The sequence below is a fragment of the Jaculus jaculus genome, chromosome 22 (genome assembly GCF_020740685.1).
Source record: "Jaculus jaculus isolate mJacJac1 chromosome 22, mJacJac1.mat.Y.cur, whole genome shotgun sequence".
NCBI classification, from domain to species: domain Eukaryota; kingdom Metazoa; phylum Chordata; class Mammalia; order Rodentia; family Dipodidae; genus Jaculus; species Jaculus jaculus.
In genome coordinates this window covers 2,185,310-2,205,948 of record NC_059123.1, presented here as the reverse complement: position 1 = coordinate 2,205,948, position 20,639 = coordinate 2,185,310, and the positions used below count along the sequence as shown (strand labels likewise).

Sequence of the window (20,639 nt, the reverse complement as noted above, 5' to 3'; positions counted from 1 at the left end):
TTTCTCAGCGACTTTGCCACTCAGGTCTTACCATCTTTTTCTCATGGGAAACCAAGGGCCTTGGCAACAGCCTATAATATTTTGGAGGCAACAGGGACCTCCCTGGCCAACAACTCACTGGAAGGTATCCCATCCCAGGCATTGAAATTTTTCTAGTAACAATCTATGGTTTCTGGATGTGCCATTATTTAAGAAAGTAGATTGTCATATGTCTTATTCAGAATATCTTGAATTTTGATTGACCCTCTCCCCCACCTTTCTTTTTTACACTCTCTTCCCCTGACCTCCCTTAGACCTTTCCCTCCCTGTAATCTATTCTTCTACTTACATATAGACAATACCATCCTCTTAAGACCTTCCCTCTCCTTCTTCCCTTACAGCCTTTTTTCATCTTATGGGCCTCTGCTACTGAGTTTTGGTTCCAGATCACACACAAGTCTATACATTTGTAGCCTGGATCCACATATGAGAGAGAACATGTGATGTTTGGCTTTCTGGGCCTGGGTTACCTCACTTAGTATAATCCTTTCCAGATCCATCCACTTCCCTGCAAATTTCATAATTGTTACCCTTGGGGTGGCTTCGAATCTCGCCAATGCTTTGTTCCCGCCTCGGTACCCCCTGTGTTGTGCTGTGCAGCTGCACCTCTGATCCGCTCTGCTGGCTGCGCTGCCACTGGGGGCTGAATGCTGGAGGCTCGCGGTTCTGATTGCATTTTTAAGACCTGCTCTTGCTTAGGTGCCATTTCTTCCACCTTCCTCTTACAGCTGTGGCTGTTGGTTCGTCTCCGTGTTTCTCCCTGTCTTTGGTGTCGTTGGTGCCTGTTCAGAGTGCTTGAATGTGGCAGCTCCTCCTCTCAGTGTTTCCTTTGCTTGTGACCTTACTCTCCACTCATCAATGATATCAGAAGTGGGCTGTGATAGTTGTTATCCCTGTGGGCAATGAAGGAAACTGAGTCACTTAATGTTTAAGTGATGTGCGCAGTGAGCGTGAGACCTGAAATTTGAATGCAGGTCACCTGACTGCGTAGTTCTTTCTTTCATCCTTTGTACTATCTTGGCCCGGATCTGAAATCGGTGTTGAAGCAGAGACCTGCCGCACACTGGTGCATTGGTCACGGGAGTGCTCCCCGAGTGAGTCATCGCCAGAGGAGGACCTTCTGAGCTCCTGGAAGCTTCAGCCTGGGACCACTCCGTGTTTCCACTGTGGACGGAGAGCAGAGATTCAGATTGTTGGTCCCAACCCTTGTGGGCTCTCCGACTTCATCCACCCAGGCCGGTATTGTCCATGTAGAGACCTCCATTTTGCTCCATCTTCCTTGTGGGCAAGGAGCTATCATGTGACCAGTTGTATGGATTCTGGGAAGATACGGGTCTAGCTGTGTCTTCTAGTTTGAATCCCGCCTTTACCCAGTGCTGCCCATCACTGAGCCTGCTAGAGTTCTGGGGTTTAAATTTGATTGACTTTCCTTTTGCCCTCTGACAGTTTGATTCATATCCCTTGCCTTGCTTTTAGATTTTTTTTGTAGTTTTCTCATGTCATGTCACCTTGACTTTTATTTTATTTTAAAGAATTTAAGGAACATATTTATTTATTTGAGAGAGGGGCAGATAGATAGAGGAAAAAAGAATGGGCATGCCAGGGCCTCTAGTCACTGCAAATGAACTCCAGACTCATGTGCCACCTTGTGCGTCTAGCTTACATGGGTAGTGGGGAACCAAACCTGGGTTATTAGGCTTCATAGGCAAATGCTTTAAGTGGTAAGCCATCTCTCCAGTCTAATTTTTATTTTTTACCTTATCTTTATTCAGGAGCCAACAGCAATCCTTTTGTTGTCTTAGAAGAAGGCTTTTGGGAGGAGATTTTAGAACAGGCCTGCTCAAATGTGCTCCTTAAAATGTCTGTCCTAGGGCTGGAGGGATGGCTTGGCAGTTAAGGCATTTGCCTGCAAAGCCAGAGGACCTAGGTTCGATTCTCCAGGACCCACATTAGCCAGCTGCACAAGGGGCGCACGTGTCTGGAGTTCGTTTGCAGTGGCTGGAGGCCCTGGTGCGCCCATTCTCTCTCTCTCTCTCTCTCTCTCTCTCTCTCTCTCTTTCTCTTTCTCTGTCAAATGAACAAGTTAAATAGTTTTTAGAAACGTCTGTCTGATCCTTTCAGCCTGTCGCAGAAGCCTTCCCTGATGCTTCCAAATGGACAGGTGTCTCCTTTCAGTATGTTCTGGTGTCATCCTTGTGCATGTGTGCTTTCTCCCCCCGACTCCCCTCCACCGACACGGGCTTCTTGATGACCTCGACCGCCATCTGCCTGCTACGCCCCTCGCGTGCGCTTCACTCTGCGGCGTGCTTCTCTTGCTCAGCGCTTTCCTTTCAGATGAGCGGCAGCCCAGGAAGCTGAAGATGGCAGAGTGGACAATGAAAGCAACCGGGCAGCAGAGAGACTGAGTTTAGCTCTGAAGAAGACTCATGCCAGCTGCCTGCATGGGCCGCTCAACATGTGGGACAGAGCTCTCCCGCTGTGACCCACACGACCTTCACTTGGGGCCGGTCTCGTCACCTTGTGACTTAGGTGGCACCAATTCCGTGGTGTCCGTACATTCTGGTAATAGATGCATTTTAATTTGCCATAGCGCCAAATTCCAGAAATGTTCCAGAATGTGGGCAGGGTTAATTTTACATACAATAATGTTTTCTATGTATTGGGATAGCCAATTGCATGGAGATGTCCTTACTTGTAATATTCCCTTTTAAAAGCTCGTTTCATTTTTGTATTGTATAAAATTGATTTTTACAGATTGATGATACTGTCTTTCCTCACACTCATAGAAATAGAAGAAAATAGACTTGTAGCATTTACAGAAAGACTTGCATTAAAAATAATATTTCTCTAACACTATATCTCCAGGCACTCAGAACACATTTTTTTAAAATAAAATGCATTAATTTTATTGGCAGTGAGGAAGGGGCCACCTGTCTCGTGTAGTCTGTGAGCTTCTGGGATCCTCCAGGTACCGGCGGACATGACCACGGAGTCATAGCTTAGGGCTTTGACTCGTGGCCACAGGCATACAAACCAAGAGGACTGTTAGGTAGTGGTATTTGTGTTTTCACATTTCTGGCACCTTCCACCCAATTTGTTGGGACATGACATGTGAAAAAGCATAGGAGCATTACTCTGAAGATTCCATTCTTTTGAAACCATCTTGGGCAGCTGCAGATGCTAAAAATATTTTTTAATTGTCTCTTGAGACTTGTTGGGTACATGTGGAAGAGAAACTTGGTGCTTACCGGTTGCCTTGCTTAATTCTCAGGATCCATATCGTTCTCCTGCAGTTTCTCCATAAAAATGTAATCACGCACAGATTCTGTTCACTTTCAACACGAAATGTGAATTCCTTTTCAAACAGTACCAGAAAGTCTGGATTCTATTTTGTATGTGCTGTGTATGGATGGCTTGCTTAACTGTAATTTCTGGAGAAATACATTTCTTGACAAATGTCAATAGCATTTTAAGTTGTGAGTAAATGGTGACTGTACCGTGAGCATATTGGTTAACTTGGTGACTTTTAAAACCACGGATTCCTGTCTATGTACGTCGGTTGTTGTGTCTGAGTGTGTGTGAAAATAAACTTGCTGTGAGTGATAAACAGCTCCGGAGCCCAGCGTTGTACACGCTCTTCTTTTTCTCCATGGAGACCTTCTTTAGGCTTTTGTTTGTGGAACACGCTGCTGGGGAGACTCGGGCAGAGGGCAGTGGAAAGGCCCGTGGCCTAGCTGAGCACGTGGCTGGCCTTTGCCACTGTCCTTAAGACCTGGAAGGGCATCTGTCCTCGGGTCAGGTTCTTTTGTTCTGAGGCAAGGAGACTATAATGAATATTTGGTTGTGTGCACTTTTGACAAATACAAAATGAGATTGCGTACAACCTTGTGGACCAGAGTATTCAAGGCTGGAAGTTTTAAATCACCGGATGAGAAAATGATCTTACCTTCCATTTGACCCTCTCCTGCCTTACTCCCTTTATCTCTTCAGGTCTTCCTTAGTTCTTTTTACAGCTTGTTACTTTAAGCTTCCTCTTCAGTTTGGAAGCTAGGGACTGATGGTCAGTTCTTTCTCTGTGTTTGTAATATACACTTAGGGCAGAGGAGAGCCACATAGCCGCCTTGCTTCTTCTGTGGGGAACAAGCAAGGATTCTGGATTTTCGCCTGCGTTTCCCTCCTCCTCTGCCTCCCGTGAATGCGTGACTTGATTTGTCTTGATCAGCCTCGTAACTTGCTCCACATTTGTTCCAAAAGTGCAGAGCAGTTTTAGCTAAAAATACACATATCAAAACGTTCCAAAAGTCGTGGCCACAGCTCAAAAATGCTGATCAATTTTGAAAATCTAAATCAGCCCGGCCATGAAACCGAGGGAAGAACCTTTGTGGTGGGGACAGATTTCCAAAAAACTCACCACAGTTCTGTTCTCAGCCGGAGTCTGGGCTGATGGCTGCCAGGCGACTGAGGAATAGATGCGAAAAGCAGGAAGCATTATTGAATTGAGCCCCAGCGCCAATTTGGGAAAGGCAAATTAAAATGTAAAAGAATATTTTTCCACTCCTGGTGTCTCAGCAAAAAATGGCAAAACACATAGTTGCTGAGAAAGTTACAGAAATTGCTAATTTTGCCACAAAGCCAAAGGCAGTGGCCAGTTTCTTTTTGGTGATGAAAGTGTATATGTAGTTAGAACACCTTCCTTAGCCCAAATGGAATGGCTTTAATTTACGAAGCAAAGCGTGTGCGTGAAGATTGGAGCGCCGTTTTTAGGGCCGGGACGGTGGGGGTTGGTTTCAGTGTCTTCTGTGTTTTTCAGGTGCTGCTGAGGCCATGGAGGACGACGAATTCGGTGGATTTGAGGTAGGCCCCATCTGGGTTTGTTCTGACTTCCTATGACCATAGTGCGAGGGGTCACTTGGCAGCTGCGTTCTCCATCACTTTCAGTGAGAGCGAAATTAAAGAGTTCCCAAGTGTCATCGCTGTGGTAGTGGAAACTGATCACTACTGCAACATTGGCCTTGCCCATAGGCATGGTTGAAGTTGAGCAGTTACTAAATAAGAGCTTCCAGAGACCATCCGCAGACCATGGAGCAAGCCGGGGGCTTGTCTCTAGGGCTCGCTTGTGAGGTGAGGGAGAGGTTTAAAGGTCCCGCCACGCAGGCACGTGCTCACCCCTGGAGAGAGCTGGTTTTCCGTGTGAAGCTCTCGGGCTTCTGGCATTTACGAAGCTGACTAGTGTGTTTGTTACTGGAGGATTCTCAGGTTTTGTAAGTGGAAATTGCTAGCTGAAAGAGTAGTGATTTCCCCTTAATCCTTTTCAGTGTGTGTTCATTTTGCTGAGATATTTTATATCATGCAATGCTTTTCAGGAGCCTGTGTAGTCTTGCAGGAAAGTCTGCGACCCGGAGCCCAAGTGCCTGTGCCCAGTCCTGCTCTGACCACGTGAGAGGGAGGGCACATGTTTTCTTTCCTTCCTCATTTATTTTCACGTAGTATGGATTTGGTAGAAAGGGAATTGGAAGACATAGGGAGTATGAATAACAAGAATAATGGGAGAAGAGTGGTGTTATTTCATGAAAGACCAGCGTGAATGATCCCAGGCAGGCTGTTTTCTGTTCAGTTTCCCTTTCCTGTGAGCGAGCGTGGAGGCATTCTCTATGTGGACACTAGTGTTCTTGCTTGATGCCGAATCACTTTTTATTTTGCACATTTGTAAGCTTCCCGAATTTTGTTTCGTATTTTGTGGTTTCTGCGAGTGGATCGAGTCTTACTTATGTTATTGAAATGCAGCATGTAAAATTTTGTGAAACCCCCTCCATTTTTAGGGAAGCACATGTTTCAGACGGGTATCACCCAGTTTCATTTACCATTTGGAAGTTGTGAGTTATTTGAAGACCGTGTCTGGTGTCATTTCATGTATTTACATCCCTTCTACAACATCCTACATACGTGGGAAACCGTAGTCAGTAGTGCTCCTCACGGGCAGGCGCAGTTCGCCTTCCCCTCTGTCTTTCCTTGTGCCCTGGTGCCTACATGGCTGTGTTGTGGGGTCTCTTCATTCTCAGCTGCAGAATATGGAAGGTCTTGTCCTTGGGCAAATAAAATACGATCATGTCTTATGCTAGTGAGGGGTGGCCCCCACCCTGCACCCGATTTTGTTCCCGTGACAGAGCCCCCTTTGTTTCCTCCTTGCCTAACACTACAGTTTGTAAAACCCAAATTGAAAGCTTGGTGCTAAGTTTGAGCAGTAACGTCACCGTGACCCACTCACGTGAGACAGAGCACTCTTACCATGAGCTCAGCCTCCAGTCACTGCCACTAAGTCCAGATAGTGGACAGTTCAAGAGGGTAGACTGAGGAATCCTTCTTCTATAGGTTGGTATGTGTATAGGTTGTGCTGATTAACAAAAAGATTTGGTTTCTACATTTTTAAAGAAACGCAGTTTTCTGGCACAAATGGCTAAACCTTGAGGTGAGTCAGAACACTTGATTCTGAATTTCACAAGTGAACGTGACGCGGGATCTGTGAGATAATCATTGCCATGGAGTTGTTGAGGCCGAGAAGGACAGCATTCCCGTGAGGGCGGTGGGGTCTGACTCCGTGGCTGGGCAGGGCAGCAGGGTACCGCCATGCAGTGAACGCAGGGTGGGCTTTTGGGAGAGGCTGAAAGTGAGTAGCGTGCCACACAGGTGGAGCGTGTGTGCGGTCATGTGTAGAATTTCTGCGTTTCATGCTGTCTTAGATAACCTGCCCTTGTTTTCCAGGCTGCAGAGACTTTCGATGGTGGAGATGGTGGAACCCAAACAACGTCTCCCGCCGTTCCTTGGGCCGCCTTTCCCACAGGTACTGCGTAGCATCGCTGGGAGCTTCCCCCACACTGAACATTTCTTGCCTTCATTGTAGCCTGTTTCTCACTTTTCATTTGGCCTCTGCAATGCTCCACAATGATTCTGAATGTGGTCGTGTGTGTGCGCGCATGTGTGTCGTAAGTCAGATTGTGACGTGTGTGTACAGTGCACGCACGCGTGTGCATGCGGAGGCGGGTTCCCATGTGTGCGTGTGGAGGTAGGCTCTCATTTCTCTACCTCTGCCCTTGACACAGAGCACTCTTCACTGGCTCTGCAGCTTTGGAGCCTGGTGAGGTGGTTCTCAGGACTCCGCTCTCCACAGGCCTGGGATTGCAGATGTGCATGGACACACCCAGGTGTTCATGTGCGTTTTGGGGCATTGACCCCAGTGGTCTCAGCAACTCACTTGCCCTTATACTTGTGCAGAAAGCTCTTTTAACCACTGAGTTGTTTTTCCAGCTCTGAATCTCTGTCTGTCTTCCTTCCTTCCTTCCTTCCTTCCTTCCTTCCTTCCTTCCTCTCTCTCTCTCTCTCTCCCTCCCTCCCTCCCTCCCTCCCTCCCTCCCTCCCTCCCTCCCTCCCTCTCCCTCTCTCTCTCTCTCTCTCTTTCTTTCTTTCAACAACAATAGTAAACTGAATTGCTTCACATGGTCTGTGATGATGAACTATTTAAGGCATGGTTATAAAACGATATTAGGAACCTTAAATGGAATTAAAGTATAATTTACACTTTAACAATTTATCATTGTTTAGGAAGGTACCAAAATTGTTTTTAGATTGTCTTGTTTGTTAAAGACCCCATTTTATATATGAAAATAATTCATCATGCCCACCAGCATTTAATTTTAGAAATTTCTTTGTAGTAAAGTCATTGAGAAGCGTTGGGGATATAGGTAAGCATTAGACCTGTCTGGGGTGAGTGGACTTTTCTTCCTGTCTCCCCAGGGAGACTCACATTGGCCCAGGGGAAAGGACAGGGCTGCAGTTGTCACCTTGGAACTTTTCCCACTAACGATGGCAGTTAAGTTTGTAGGAGAGCTTGGGAAGAGCAGACCTGGAGCGCCTGGGCTGAGTGGACTGGCTTGGATATCCATATTAGGAAACAGGAGAGGTAAAGGAGACTGCGAGGTCAAGGGGAGAGTGGACTTCCCCAGTGCAGGGATTAGGCAGACGCTTGGAGAACCCGTGGTTCCTGGGGCCAAAGGCAGGAGCAAGGCCAGGGAGATTGACAAGCTAGGGGGAAACCCACGAGGTCAGAGTGGTTCTTGAGGAAGTAGCTTCAGTAGGTTGAAAGTTGATGCCACGTTGCACTTCCTGTTTCATTGACCGTGCAGAAGGACCTGCACTCTCCGCTTGGCCAAGGGCTGACTCCTGTCCTCCAGGTGTGAACTTCCTTCTCCGCATCTGAACTTGACTGTAGGGTAGGTAGGTCTTCCCTCCTCAGTCAACTCTCTCTGGAAATGCCTCAGAGCTGTGTCTCCTAGATAATTGCAAATTATTGTCAGCTTGACAACAAAGGTGACCCATTACACAACCTAAGGTACATGCTGTCACACCTCTGTTACCACAGGAACCTGAGAACGTGAACGAAAGATGAGTGAGTATGAAATGGCCATTCTTGTCTTTCTGCGTTCACTTTCCATAAGCGCACGGGGGTTACTTTATTTCAGTAAACGTTATCCAGGAAGAAGTGTTGCCTCTGCTGAGAGAATTTCATCTCTGTGCACAGCTTCACCTTCCTGGCACGTGTGTGAAGCCTGCGACCTGTACAGTCTCCTGGACAATGTGTGTTCCCATAGCGCATCAGTCTTCTTTTTCTCTCAAGAAAAGGTGCAGAACTTTCTGACGTTGTTCTGTCTCTCATTGGTTGCTTCTCTGACATGCCGTTATGGTGTTATTTTTGTACCACTTGCTTGGTGCTTTGCTTGGGCAATTCATATTTTTGAAAACTGCGATAAAAATTTACCACTGTAATCACTTGAAGTGTATAGCTCAGTGCTATGTCTTGTAAAATGGAACGTTCATGCTTGTTAAACAACCGTGCCCCATTTCCTCTCCTCCTAGTTCCTGGCAGCCACTAGCGTATTTTCTGTCTCTATAAATTTGAGTCATTAGATAGCTCATTTATGTAAAAGACATAGATTATTTGCCCTGGTGGTGGGTGTACTTAGTTTCCGTCATGTCATGCTCTGTGTTGGAGATTGCTGTTTAGTGCCAGTGTTCACTCATCTGCTGATGAGGACTTGCCGTCCTCCCGATATGGCTACATTTAGTAATGACACTATGAGCATGGTTGATTACTTGTTCTTGTTAATATTGTTCTTTTTGGTCAGTACGACACATCTTCACATGCCAATTTTAGCCTGAGTTCAGCGGCCAGAGATTGAATTTTCGGTGCCCCACATGGCATTCTGCACTATTGATAGTGTTCAGCAACTGTTTCTTTGTGCTTGGTGAGACATTTTTGCTCTCTCCTCATGAAGTTTTTCAATCCTGTGGGGATAATGAAGTATCCCTAATGATAATATAGATCATAACGCTAAAATATATTTATCTTGGAACTCTTCAATAATTTCCCAAAGACTGCTAAAAGCTCATTTTTTCTCTTTCTTTCTTTTTTTTTTGTATGGGTAATCTAACTTTCCTGCTTATCCTCAGTTTAGACATATTGCCTAGGAATAATGATGGTTAAATGAAATGCAGAACAGCTACGTTGTTAGTCTCCTTCCTCGCGTCTCAGGTTCTGCTGTACGACAGTCAGTAACAAGAGGAGTCAGCTGACATTTAATTCAGTGTGTTACAGGTGGACAGCCGGTAACAAGAGGAGTCAGCTGACATTAATTCAGTGTGTTACAGGTGGACAGCCGGTAACAAGAGGAGTCAGCTGACATTTAATTCAGTGTGTTACAGGTGGACAGCCGGTAACAAGAGGAGTCAGCTGACATTTAATTCAGTGTGTTACAGGTGGACAGCCGGTAACAAGAGGAGTCAGCTGACATTTAATTCAGTGTGTTACAGGTGGACAGCCGGTAACAAGAGGAGTCAGCTGACATTAAATTCAGTGTGTTACAGGTGGACAGCAGGTAACAAGAGGAGTCAGCTGACATTAATTCAGTGTGTTACAGGTGGACAGCCGGTAACAAGAGGAGTCAGCTGACATTAATTCAGTGTGTTACAGGTGGACAGCCGGTAACAAGAGGAGTCAGCTGACATTTAATTCAGTGTGTTACAGGTGGACAGCCGGTAACAAGAGGAGTCAGCTGACATTTAATTCAGTGTGTTACAGGTGGACAGCCGGTAACAAGAGGAGTCAGCTGACATTAATTCAGTGTGTTACAGGTGGACAGCCGGTAACAAGAGGAGTCAGCTGACATTTAATTCAGTGTGTTACAGGTGGACAGCCGGTAACAAGAGGAGTCAGCTGACATTAATTCAGTGTGTTACAGGTGGACAGCCGGTAACAAGAGGAGTCAGCTGACATTTAATTCAGTGTGTTACAGGTGGACAGCCGGTAACAATAGGAGTCAGCTGACATTTAATTCAGTGTGTTACAGGTGGACAGCCGGTAACAAGAGGAGTCAGCTGACATTAAATTCAGTGTGTTACAGGTGGACAGCCGGTAACAAGAGGAGTCAGCTGACATTAAATTCAGTGTGTTACAGGTGGACAGCCAGTAACAAGAGGAGTCAGCTGACATTAATTCAGTGTGTTACAGGTGGACAGCCGGTAACAAGAGGAGTCAGCTGACATTTAATTCAGTGTGTTACAGGTCTAGCAGCAATAAGGGTGCTACATAGTTCTACCTCTTTTATTATTTTTTTTTCTTAGAAATAATCATTTCTTTCTTTGCTTGGCAGGTAATATGATAAAGTTTTTGAGCTAGTTACTCATAGGAATAAGATTTTCAACAAAATCTATTTTAGGGACTGGCGAGGTAGCTCCATGGTCACAGGTACTTGCTTATGAAACCTGATGCCCAGGTTTGATTCCCTGGTTCCCGTGCAAAGCCAGAGCCTCAAAGTGTTGCATAAGCCTAGAGCTTATTTGCAGTGGCTAGAGCCCCCCGCACACCCATACTTTGTCTCTGTCTCCCTCTCTCACATAAATGAAAATATTAAAAAAAAGAAACCTTAATTGTTTTTGAAAGTCTTATAAAATGTATGGTTTGTAGTGTTTGAGTGTAATATTCTCCTTTTTAGAGAACTAATAGCTGAGGCTTTTTAAAATTAACGGACAGCCCATGATACACCTCTGCAGATGTACAGATATGCACATGGGTGTATCACCGTGCATATGGAGATCCTGGAGCAAGGAGTGTCCCTGACCTGCATCTACTTCCTGTTTCCCAACTTCTGCCCGCCTTTACCTCCCCTGCACACTTGGGAAAGAGACACAGCTTTACCTCCTGTGGTCAGCTCTTTAAGAATTGTTACTCTTAGTTTTGTATCAGCATGCATTTTTTAAAATCACATTTCTGATTGCAGCAGACCTAGAGTTTCTGAGTTCATGAATTTATGTAAATTAATCCAGTGTTTGTTTGCGGTTCACTCACTGGCCACATATTTGGGGGATTCAGTATGTCAGACCCTAGGTTCCGTGTGCCAAGAACTTTTCTCCTTTCATCGGCGACCTCTGAAAGCTGTCCCCCAGAGGACAGAGGCTTTGTGAACTGTGTAGTTGATATTGCAGAGGTTCCTCTTGGTCATGTTCACCTCGGGTCCTTGATAGCAGCGGCCCAAAAAGCGGATGAGCCCGAGAGCACGGCCTTGGGTGCCGTCCTGCCCGTGTGGGGGCCGCTGCTGCCGAGGGGAAGGGCTGTTCACTCTGCTGTAGCCGTGCAAACGTAAACTCTCCCGAAGGCGAGGTGGGAGGCGAAACCTTGAGCACTGTCCTTTCCAATCATGTTCCCAAGTCCCTTGCAGTACCACGCAGACCACAGTAGAATGCATTGACCATCAAAGGGAAAAACAAGTGGTCCAGATAGATACTTTAATCCAAATTAGCTCCTTCAAAACAGCTTATAAAGAGGGCAGACTAAACTGTCTGTCACAAGCCGGCCCTGTAGAAGGAGTAATGGGAACTGGACCAGCAGATGTTGAAGCAGAGAACTTAGATGTGGTTCACTTTGCATCTGGAGCTATTTGCATACAATGCCAACAGGGAAGTTCAAACATTTTTCTTAAGACTTTGGCAGAGAGAAACCTGGAAGACAGATGCCTTTTTGATTTCATGGTTCAGTCTTTCCATTCTCCATTCTCCTGGCCAGGAAAACCCAGGGCAAGAAGTCGGTCATTTTATTAATATCCCCTTACTCCCCTTGCTAATAACCCTGTTTTTCCAGTAGACTCTGTTACACATCTATGAGAGCTCAGAACCTGAGTCCACACATTTTTGTTTGAGGAAAAATTGTTGCGATATTTTTCTTCAGATTATTCTGTGGTTTGCATGTAATAATAAACATTAACCAAATCCGCTGGTCTGATCTATATTTGAAGTAAAATTGGAAAGTGACTCATTACATACTTACATACCTGTGAATGATGTTTAAAGACTTTAGTCTCGTTTGTGTCCATATGAGATCTATGTTATCAGAACATCACACCAGATTCCATGGTAGTATATGTACATTATTGGAATGGAAGGTGGTCATATACCTTTATGATGTTACTTTTTTTCCCCTCACCTCCCAGGTTATCATATACCATTTTTTATTATTCTGGACCCAGTTTGTTTAAATCCTAGTTAAGACGGCTTCCATAAACCTATGAGTGATTACTGTATGTATAGGTATTAGTCTTTTGTGAGTTCTGAGTAGTTTGCATTAGTCCATGTCCTCATTAATGCATACACTAGGAAATTAAAAATGATATTCATGATGACCTTGGAGGTTAGGGTTGTCTGTGGCTGAGAGCCGGACACAGCTGGCCGTGAAGTGAGACGTTCAGGCTTTGCCTTGGGCTAGGTGGGCAGCTTCTCACATGCAGCTACCCAACCTGTACATTGACAAGCTGGGTGATACTGAAGTATTCGAGCAGATCCTGAGTTCTGGGCTCAACATTTTATCTTTTGGTTCCACTGTGTGCAACTGGACTGCTTTCTTTGGGTCAGTCGTAGTACCTGGATTTAGCTGTGTCTCCTGTCCAGCAGATCTACTGTCATAAATTGCATTTGTTCTCAAAGTGAAGCTTTCCACATAGAATGAGTCTTAACACGGAGAACTCTGCTCCTGAAGAGAAACCAGTTCCTGGTGTATATATTTTACTTGTCAAGTCTGACGTGAAGTCACAGGTGTGGGGTCAGAGACCAGGCCCAGGCCCGAAACGGGCAGAAGATCCTCCCTGCCCCAACTCCTCCTCCTTTTCATGGTTTCTGGAAGTCTTGTACTGGACCTCTTAGAAGCCTGGGTGTAGAGAGAAAAAACTGAATTTCCTGCAGTGGGAATTCTCAGAGAATGAGACAGAGGGTTGAGAGACCCGTAGGACAGGAACTCTTAGAAGGTACCAGGGCCATCTGAGCCAGAGGCCTGGCCTGTGTGCCCTGCTCACACTTGCTCTCTCCAGAGGAGCCCCCTGGCTGTCATTGGGTTTCCAGTCAGCTCACACTTCCTGTTCACAAGTTTGAGCTTCCAGGCACTTCTTTCCTCTCTCCCTCTGTGGATCTCAGGGTCTCAAAGCCACGGTGCCCTTCTCTTCTCCTTTGTCACTGTTACGATTTCTTGACAGAACCTCTAATCTCTTCACTGACCCCCCTCCAGTTGCCCATTCCACACCCCTCTACTGGTGAGTTCCAGGCGTTCTCAGTTCCACATTTCCTCCCCACCAGCAAGATTCAGGGGTTCTCAGCTTAGCCACACCCGAAGGTCTTTTCTCTCTCTCTGACCTCTCTAGTCCCTGCCCAGTTGAAGCCACCATCGTTCCCTTTCCAGGTGGCTTGGAAGATATTCCCATCACCGCCCTGCGGGTCTCCTTTGGAGGAACACTAAGAGAGAGAACCTGGGATACAGCCTTTAGTACCTGTCTGTTGTTTGTGTCATTTCATTCCAAGGATTAGAACTGTTTTTCTTTTTTTCATCAAGTTTTTTGTAGACTCCAGAATATCAAAAGATGAAACATATTATTTGACTATAATTTTTTTGTTTGGTTTATTGAGTTTGGGTCTCACTCTAGCTCAGGCTGATCTAGAATTCACTGTGTAGTCTCAGGGTGGCCTCGAACTCATGGTGATCCTCCTACCTCTGCCCTCCACAGTGCTGGGATTAAAGGTGTGCGCCACTATACCTGTCTCTGACTATAAATTTGGAGACTATAAATTGACCTGATTTTTTTTAACACATATATTTTTTATTGACAACTTTTATACTTACAGACAATAAACCATGGTATTTCCTTCCCCCTCCTCCCCTGCTTTCCCCTTATAACTGTTCTCTGTTACGCACTTTCCCCTCTTTTAATTCGTTGTCATATCTTTTTGTTTTATTGTGATGACAACTACGTGTGGGTATTGCCAGGCACTGCGAGGTCTTGGATATTGAGGCCACATTCTGTGCGGACAGCTGTATGTACGGAGTGGTACCCTTCCTTTGGCTCTGGACACTCCTCTGTCCCTTCTTCTCATCACTTTGTTGCCTTTTGGGTCATCTCAGAGGTCATCGCCATCTGAAAAGAGAAGCTTCTCTAACCAGAAGTGAGAGTACCATTAATATATGAGTATGAACATTAAGTATAGTGCTTTCAGGGCATTTTGATGAGAGTAATATATGCATTTATCCAGACAAGAGCAGGCTTTATTACCCCTAAGGATCATGACCTCCCTTGCCATAGGCTTTTGGTTAGGTTTTCAGTACCAGGCATGTATTCCCTCCCATAGGGTGGGCCTTTGGTCCAATTAGAGAGCAGTTGGTTTCCCCCAGAGCAGACATGCCACTATTGGACTCGTTCAGTCATTTCGCCTGTCTGGCCAAACTCGAGGTTTCTGGCGTTCATTGTTTTCACCACTGATGACTTCTGTCTCCCATAAGGCTGCATATAGTGCAAATTTTTCCAGCTTTCAGTTGGCTGGGCTACAGGGCAAGATTTTCTGCTCAGTACCAGCTTAATTTCTCAGTGACTTTGTCGCTCAGGCATGTGAAGTCCTCAGCAATAGGGTCTTACCATCTCTCTCATGGGCAACCCAGGGCCTTGACAATAGCCTGTGATGTTTTGGAGGCAATAGGGACCTCCGTGGTCACGGGAAGGCATCCCGCCCCTGGTACTGAAAGTTTTCCAGTAAGAATCTATAGCTTATGGATGTGCCATTATTCAAAAAAGTAGATTTTCATATGTCTTATTCAGAATATCTTGAATTTTGTTTGACCCTCCCCCCCTCTTCTTTTTACAATCTCTTCCTCTGACCTCACTTAGGCCTTTCCCTTCTCTATAATCTGTTCTACTTACATATGTACAATGCCATCCCCTAAAGTCCTTCCTTTCCCTCCCTCTCTTATGGTCTTTTTATAGCTTATGGGCCTCTGCTACTGATTTTTGGTTCAAGATCACACACAAGTCTATATGCTTGTAGCTAGGACCCATGTGACATTTGGCTTTCTGGGCCTGGGTTACCTCAGTTAGTATAATCCTTTCCAGATCCACCCATTTCCCTACAGATTTCATAATTTCATTTTTCTTTACTGCTGAATAGAACTCCATGGTGTAAATGTACCACATCTTTATTATCTATTCATCTCTGGATGGACATCTAGGCACTTAGGAGGAAGAGGCAGGAGGATCACTATGAGCTCAAGGCCAGCCTGGAACTACAGTATGAGTTGCAGGTCAGTCTGCGCTAGAGTGAGACCCTACCTCGAAACTACAAAATAAATAAATAAATTAAAATATATAAAAAGAAAAAAAACCCTGTTCGTTGTTTTGCCTATTGTGAATACTCATCAATATTGTTTTGTGGGGGTAATAAAAAAATCTAATGAAAGTGGGGTGTGGTGGTGTATGTATACCTTTAGTCCCAGCACTCAGTAGCCTGAGCTAGGAGGATCGCTGTGAGTTTGAGGCTAGCTGCTTGAGACTACATAGTGAATTCTAGGTCAGCCTAGGCTAGAGTGAGATCCTACCTTGAACCCCTCCACCAAAAAAAAAACTAAGGTAACATAGTCCTTGCTACCTAATTTTGTGTGTCTCTTGAGAATTATATGTGCATTTTTGAGGTTCATGTACACCTAATATATGTATAATTTAGAGAAATTTCAGCTTTTTGTTTTAGCACTTTAATTTTATAATTATGTTCTACTTACCTGCTAAGAGTTACAGGAAGTCAGCTTTTATAGATAGGCTACTAGTTTTCCTTAAGACTAATTCAAGCCATATTTCACAAGCTCCTAACTTTCTAGAGTATGTTTACATGTTTGGTAAGTGATATTCACTTCTCTATGTGAGACCATGTAAATTGGAGATTAAAATTAATAAATGTTTTGAAACTGAAAACGCCCATGTTCAGATATATTTTCACAAGTCTACAGCACAAGCTCACCTTGCTCACAGTAACTGAACCCTCAGCGTTGCACAAATGAGTTTGTTGCCGCAGGGACTCTGCCTGCCGTCTGTAGGCACTGCCTCAGGTAAGGTGGCCTTGGTAGGGTTTCTCTGGTCCTGTGTTTTGACGAGATGGTAAGTTCTTGTGTGTTACATGTTCCTTGTCTGCGCTTGGTCTTGACATCACCTCTCCCTGGTTCGTTCAGTTATTTCACTTTAGCTGAAGACGCACAATGTGTTCAGTGTGTTTAGTCAAGTATCAGCTCTGTTCGCATCTCCTTCCGACTGGGTCTGATGCACAGAACATCTCCTGTAGCGTGTGTGTAGCACCCCGAGGACACTGGCTTTGGGGACCTGACGGGTGGACTTTTCATCCAGTGTGGTGTTGGATGTCTTGGTGGCTGCCCAGTGCTGCAGAGACCACAGGGCGTGGGTCCCCCTGCCCATCCCTGGAGGCTCTGTTCCCGCTTCCTTCCTGCTAGCCCGCTTGGCACCTCTCTCTCGAGACCTAGTTTAGATGTCTCTTTCTCCCCTGGGCTTTCCTCGTCCTCTCCTCCCTCCTCCCATGTCCCGTGCTTGCCCAGCTCGCTGTGAAGGGCCTCCTTTGTCCATGACACCTGCGTTCTCCGTGACGTTGACATCGTTCAGCTGAGTTGAGGCCCCTGTTCTGTCAACTTCCCCGCCCTGTTTTCCTTAACTTGATTTTTCAGTCTGACAGTATCTATGATTTTGTGTGTGCATGTGTGTGTGCATGCGTGTTTACCTGTGTGTGGAGTGTCATATGCATGTGTGTGTATGCAGACGGGTGCCCTTCCGTGTTGCTCATCTGCATCCTTCCTTTCCCTGTGCCTCATTCAGGAGCCCTGGGCATTCTTCTGTTGGCACACCCCCTCACTTGAATGGGGTCACACATACATGTGGTCACACCAGCTGTTTTTCTTTTTTTTAAAAAAATATTTTATTTTTATTTATTTATGAGAGAGGGAGGGTGAGAGAGAGAGAAAGAGAGAATGGGTGTGCCAGGGCCTCCAGCCCTGTTAACAAACTCCAGATGCATGCGCCCTCTTGTGCCATCTGGCTTTCGTGAGTTCTGGGGAATCGAGCCAAGGTCCTTTGGCTTTGCAGGCAAGCGCCTTAACCACTGAGCCATCTCTGCAGCCCACACCCAGCTCTTTATGAGCATTATGGTGGAATCCAAGAGACGGAGGCTCAGGACGCGCTCCCATCCCCAGGCCTCACTGGCATCGCTCTCTGCTGCCGAGCCAGCCGCTCTCGTCCACACTGGCTCTCACACCTCCCCTCCTGTCTTCTGTCCAGCTTCTCTTGTCTCTGTCTCGCCCTCTCCCTTCTCCCTGCCTTGTCCCGTAAGTACCTGTAAGTGAGCATGTCTAAATCATCAATCACCTCTCCCCATTCATGTCTCCACAAAGCCACCTCACCCAGCGGAGCAAGGCACATCACTGAAAGTCTTCATTTGGCGCAGTGAGGTGCCTGGGCCCTCTGCACATTCTCGACTCTTCTTCCTGAGTGCTTTGCATTGAGATACACGCAGCACCTCACTTGCCGTGCTCTCTGCCACACCCCGTGGTGTTCCCTGTGCCTCAAAAGTACGGCGTGTACGGGCTGCCCAAGTGCCCGCCACTGCGGACTTTGTGACCTTGGCAAGGGGCTTGTCTTCCATGCATGTGCACACCTGCGCAGTGTGTCACCCACGGTCTGCAGACGCGCTCTTGCACGTTTTATCACACGTTCATGTGCTGAAAGGTAATAGCAGAGGCACACAGGGCACTGTAGCATATGTAATTGACACACAGGGTGGTGATATTCTGCTGAAGATTGAGCATGCCTGCATTTGCCTGAGATGGTACGGTTTAGTAATTCCTCCCTCTTTTACCTTAGGATTTTTAGCTCTTCCTTAGGATCAGTTTCCTTATGAAGTTTTCTTTTCTTTCTTTCTTTCTTTTCTTTTTTTTTTTTTAGTAAAGATGAAGATGAATGTAATCCTTTCCTTCTGTTGTGATACTTAATTTCCCACATCTGTTACATGTTATGGCAATTTGTTTACATTTCTCCTAACCGGAATGTAACTTCCTGGTAGGGAAACTCTGTGTCCTCTTTAATAAAGTTACTCAATATGGCATCCTTGAACCCTGAGCAGAGCTCTATGCAGGATGTGTTTGGCTTTCCCGGGAAGAAAATGATTGCTGCTCTCAGACTCTCGTCTTCATCTCGAGAAGATGAAGTCTTGCCAGTCTGGCGTGTGATACATTGAATAGTCCTTTGCCAGATTATGCCCACTTCCTTCCTTGGGGTGGAGCAGCGGTGCCCTGGCTCAGAGCTGTGGGCGGCCCTTGATGCCTGCCTCCACCTCCCTTCCTTAAGGCTTTTGATGTAGTCAGGAGTCGCCTGGGAGTCAACCTCTTTGTGCCTGAAAATCGTAGAATAATTTTGCCCGAGCATGAAACACTTCGAAGTACAAGTTCACTAGTTGATGTGCCAGCCGACAGCAGAAGCCTTCTGAAGAACTTAGAGCAAAGCACGTAAGCCATGAGGAGAGGGCTCGGGGCAGGGAAGCCTGGAAACAGCTTCCCACCTCTACAGTACTCAAGCATGGCTTCACTCGCTGTCCTCAGCGTGGTACTGGGATTTGTTTTCACTGCCTTGGATAATTTTCCATCATTCTCCCATTATGAAACATCTCTAACGTGAAATTAACTGCAATTAAGGAGCACTGCAGGATAAGAATTCTTATAAGAGTTAAAGTAAATGAAAGGATAAAGGTTGAGGAGTTACTAAAACGTGTGTTAACCGTATAAAAGTCTTTCAAAGTTGCTTGCAAATCTTAATTTGATTGTGGTTGCAGAGTATCTGTGTTTTGACCATTTTTGCTTTGCATTTTAAACTCCAAGTGTATTTAGATGGCACAGTGTTTGCTTCATGAAAATTAATGCTTGTGTCTTGTTGGTGAACACGTCTCTCTTGTTTATACGGTAAGGGTTGTCGGAGGAGCGCTCAGGTGACATCTGTGTTGTTGACACAATTGCACTTTATTCTGCCCTTCTTTTCTGTTCGGACCCCTGACACAAGTACATCCCAATCTCTAGTCTTTTTAGGTTCCCATGACCTGCAGTTCCTTCAGCATTTCTCCTTAGCATATCCCCTTGAGCATCTGTTAGATGTTCAAAATCAACCTCTTTCTGCGAAGACATAGTTAATGTTGGCTTAATTTTTGATTAATACACGGCCAAGTGGAAAGTCACCTCTTTTCTCAGACAACAGTGCTTCTGGGTAAAAGTGACTTTGGGAAGTATATTCCAAGTCTTACCCACAATCTGTGGATGAGCTGTGTGTACCTGGCCTGAAGCTAGAGATTCGGCCTCCCCGGGACTCCTGAGAGTACGTCTCTTAGGGAGACACCTTGGTTGTTGCCTGTGACTTTTATTTAGGCATCGTATGATGAGGTCATAGAGGTGTTGAACTGTAAGGCGGAGTCATAGATTGTTCGAGTACAGTGCTGGCCTGGGCTGGTACAGCTTCATTTGAGGCACTATTGAGGGACAGAGCTGGTCTATGTAAAATGCTAGTCAAGTTCACTGTACCAGTCAGGCATCTAAATGGATTGCTGTGGTCATAAGGTGAGTACAGAGACCCAGAGAGCCATGAGTAGTAATAGACATGGATGCAGTTGTCATTAGATTATGGGCTGTATCTTAATACTGGAGTTTTAAACCCAGAATACCAGATCCAGGGAGGTCAGTCAGAAGGAGTCAGTTAGGAAACTAAACTAAAGAAACTAAACTGTGGACTCAGAGCCTGGAAAGGGAGCAAGATAATCAGCAGACAGAACATTGTCAGAAAATCCAGAGGCTCATGGTCCTGCAGCACCAAGGAAGCAATTTCCAGAAACACGCCAGGACCGTATTGATGTGGGCTCTGTGGAAGTGACAAAATGAGCTGAGTGCTCACCCAATTGACAGGCCTCTAAGGGCAGGTGACCCCTAAGTCACAGGCGCAGGGGACTGATGGAAGGAGTGACTAAGGGGATATGATGGCTCAGGAAGTGTGGCTGTGAAGGGAAGAGGTCCCAGGTGGCTAGGGTCAGTTCCTCCCCCCACCCTTTCCTCCAGCAGCCTCCCTTCTCTCCTCCACCCTTATTTCCCCCTATCCTGTCTCCCAACCCCCTTCCTCTTACCCTCCTGTGATGCGCTTGAATTCAGTGTTTCAGGCTGAGGGCTT

At 45.8% G+C, this 20,639-nt stretch overlaps 1 protein-coding gene across 1 annotated transcript in view; it reads left to right on the top strand.

The window, feature by feature from the left end:
- The window catches only part of Ccdc91 (coiled-coil domain containing 91), a 179,268-nt gene that overhangs the window by 48,843 nt on the left and 109,786 nt on the right, over window positions 1-20,639 (top strand). The window contains exons 2-3 of the mRNA XM_045139554.1: window positions 4,850-4,893; window positions 6,799-6,877. Of these exons, the coding sequence (XP_044995489.1) occupies window positions 4,864-4,893; window positions 6,799-6,877 (109 nt within the window). The 5' untranslated portion in view covers window positions 4,850-4,863. The remainder of the gene's footprint in view (window positions 1-4,849; window positions 4,894-6,798; window positions 6,878-20,639) is intronic.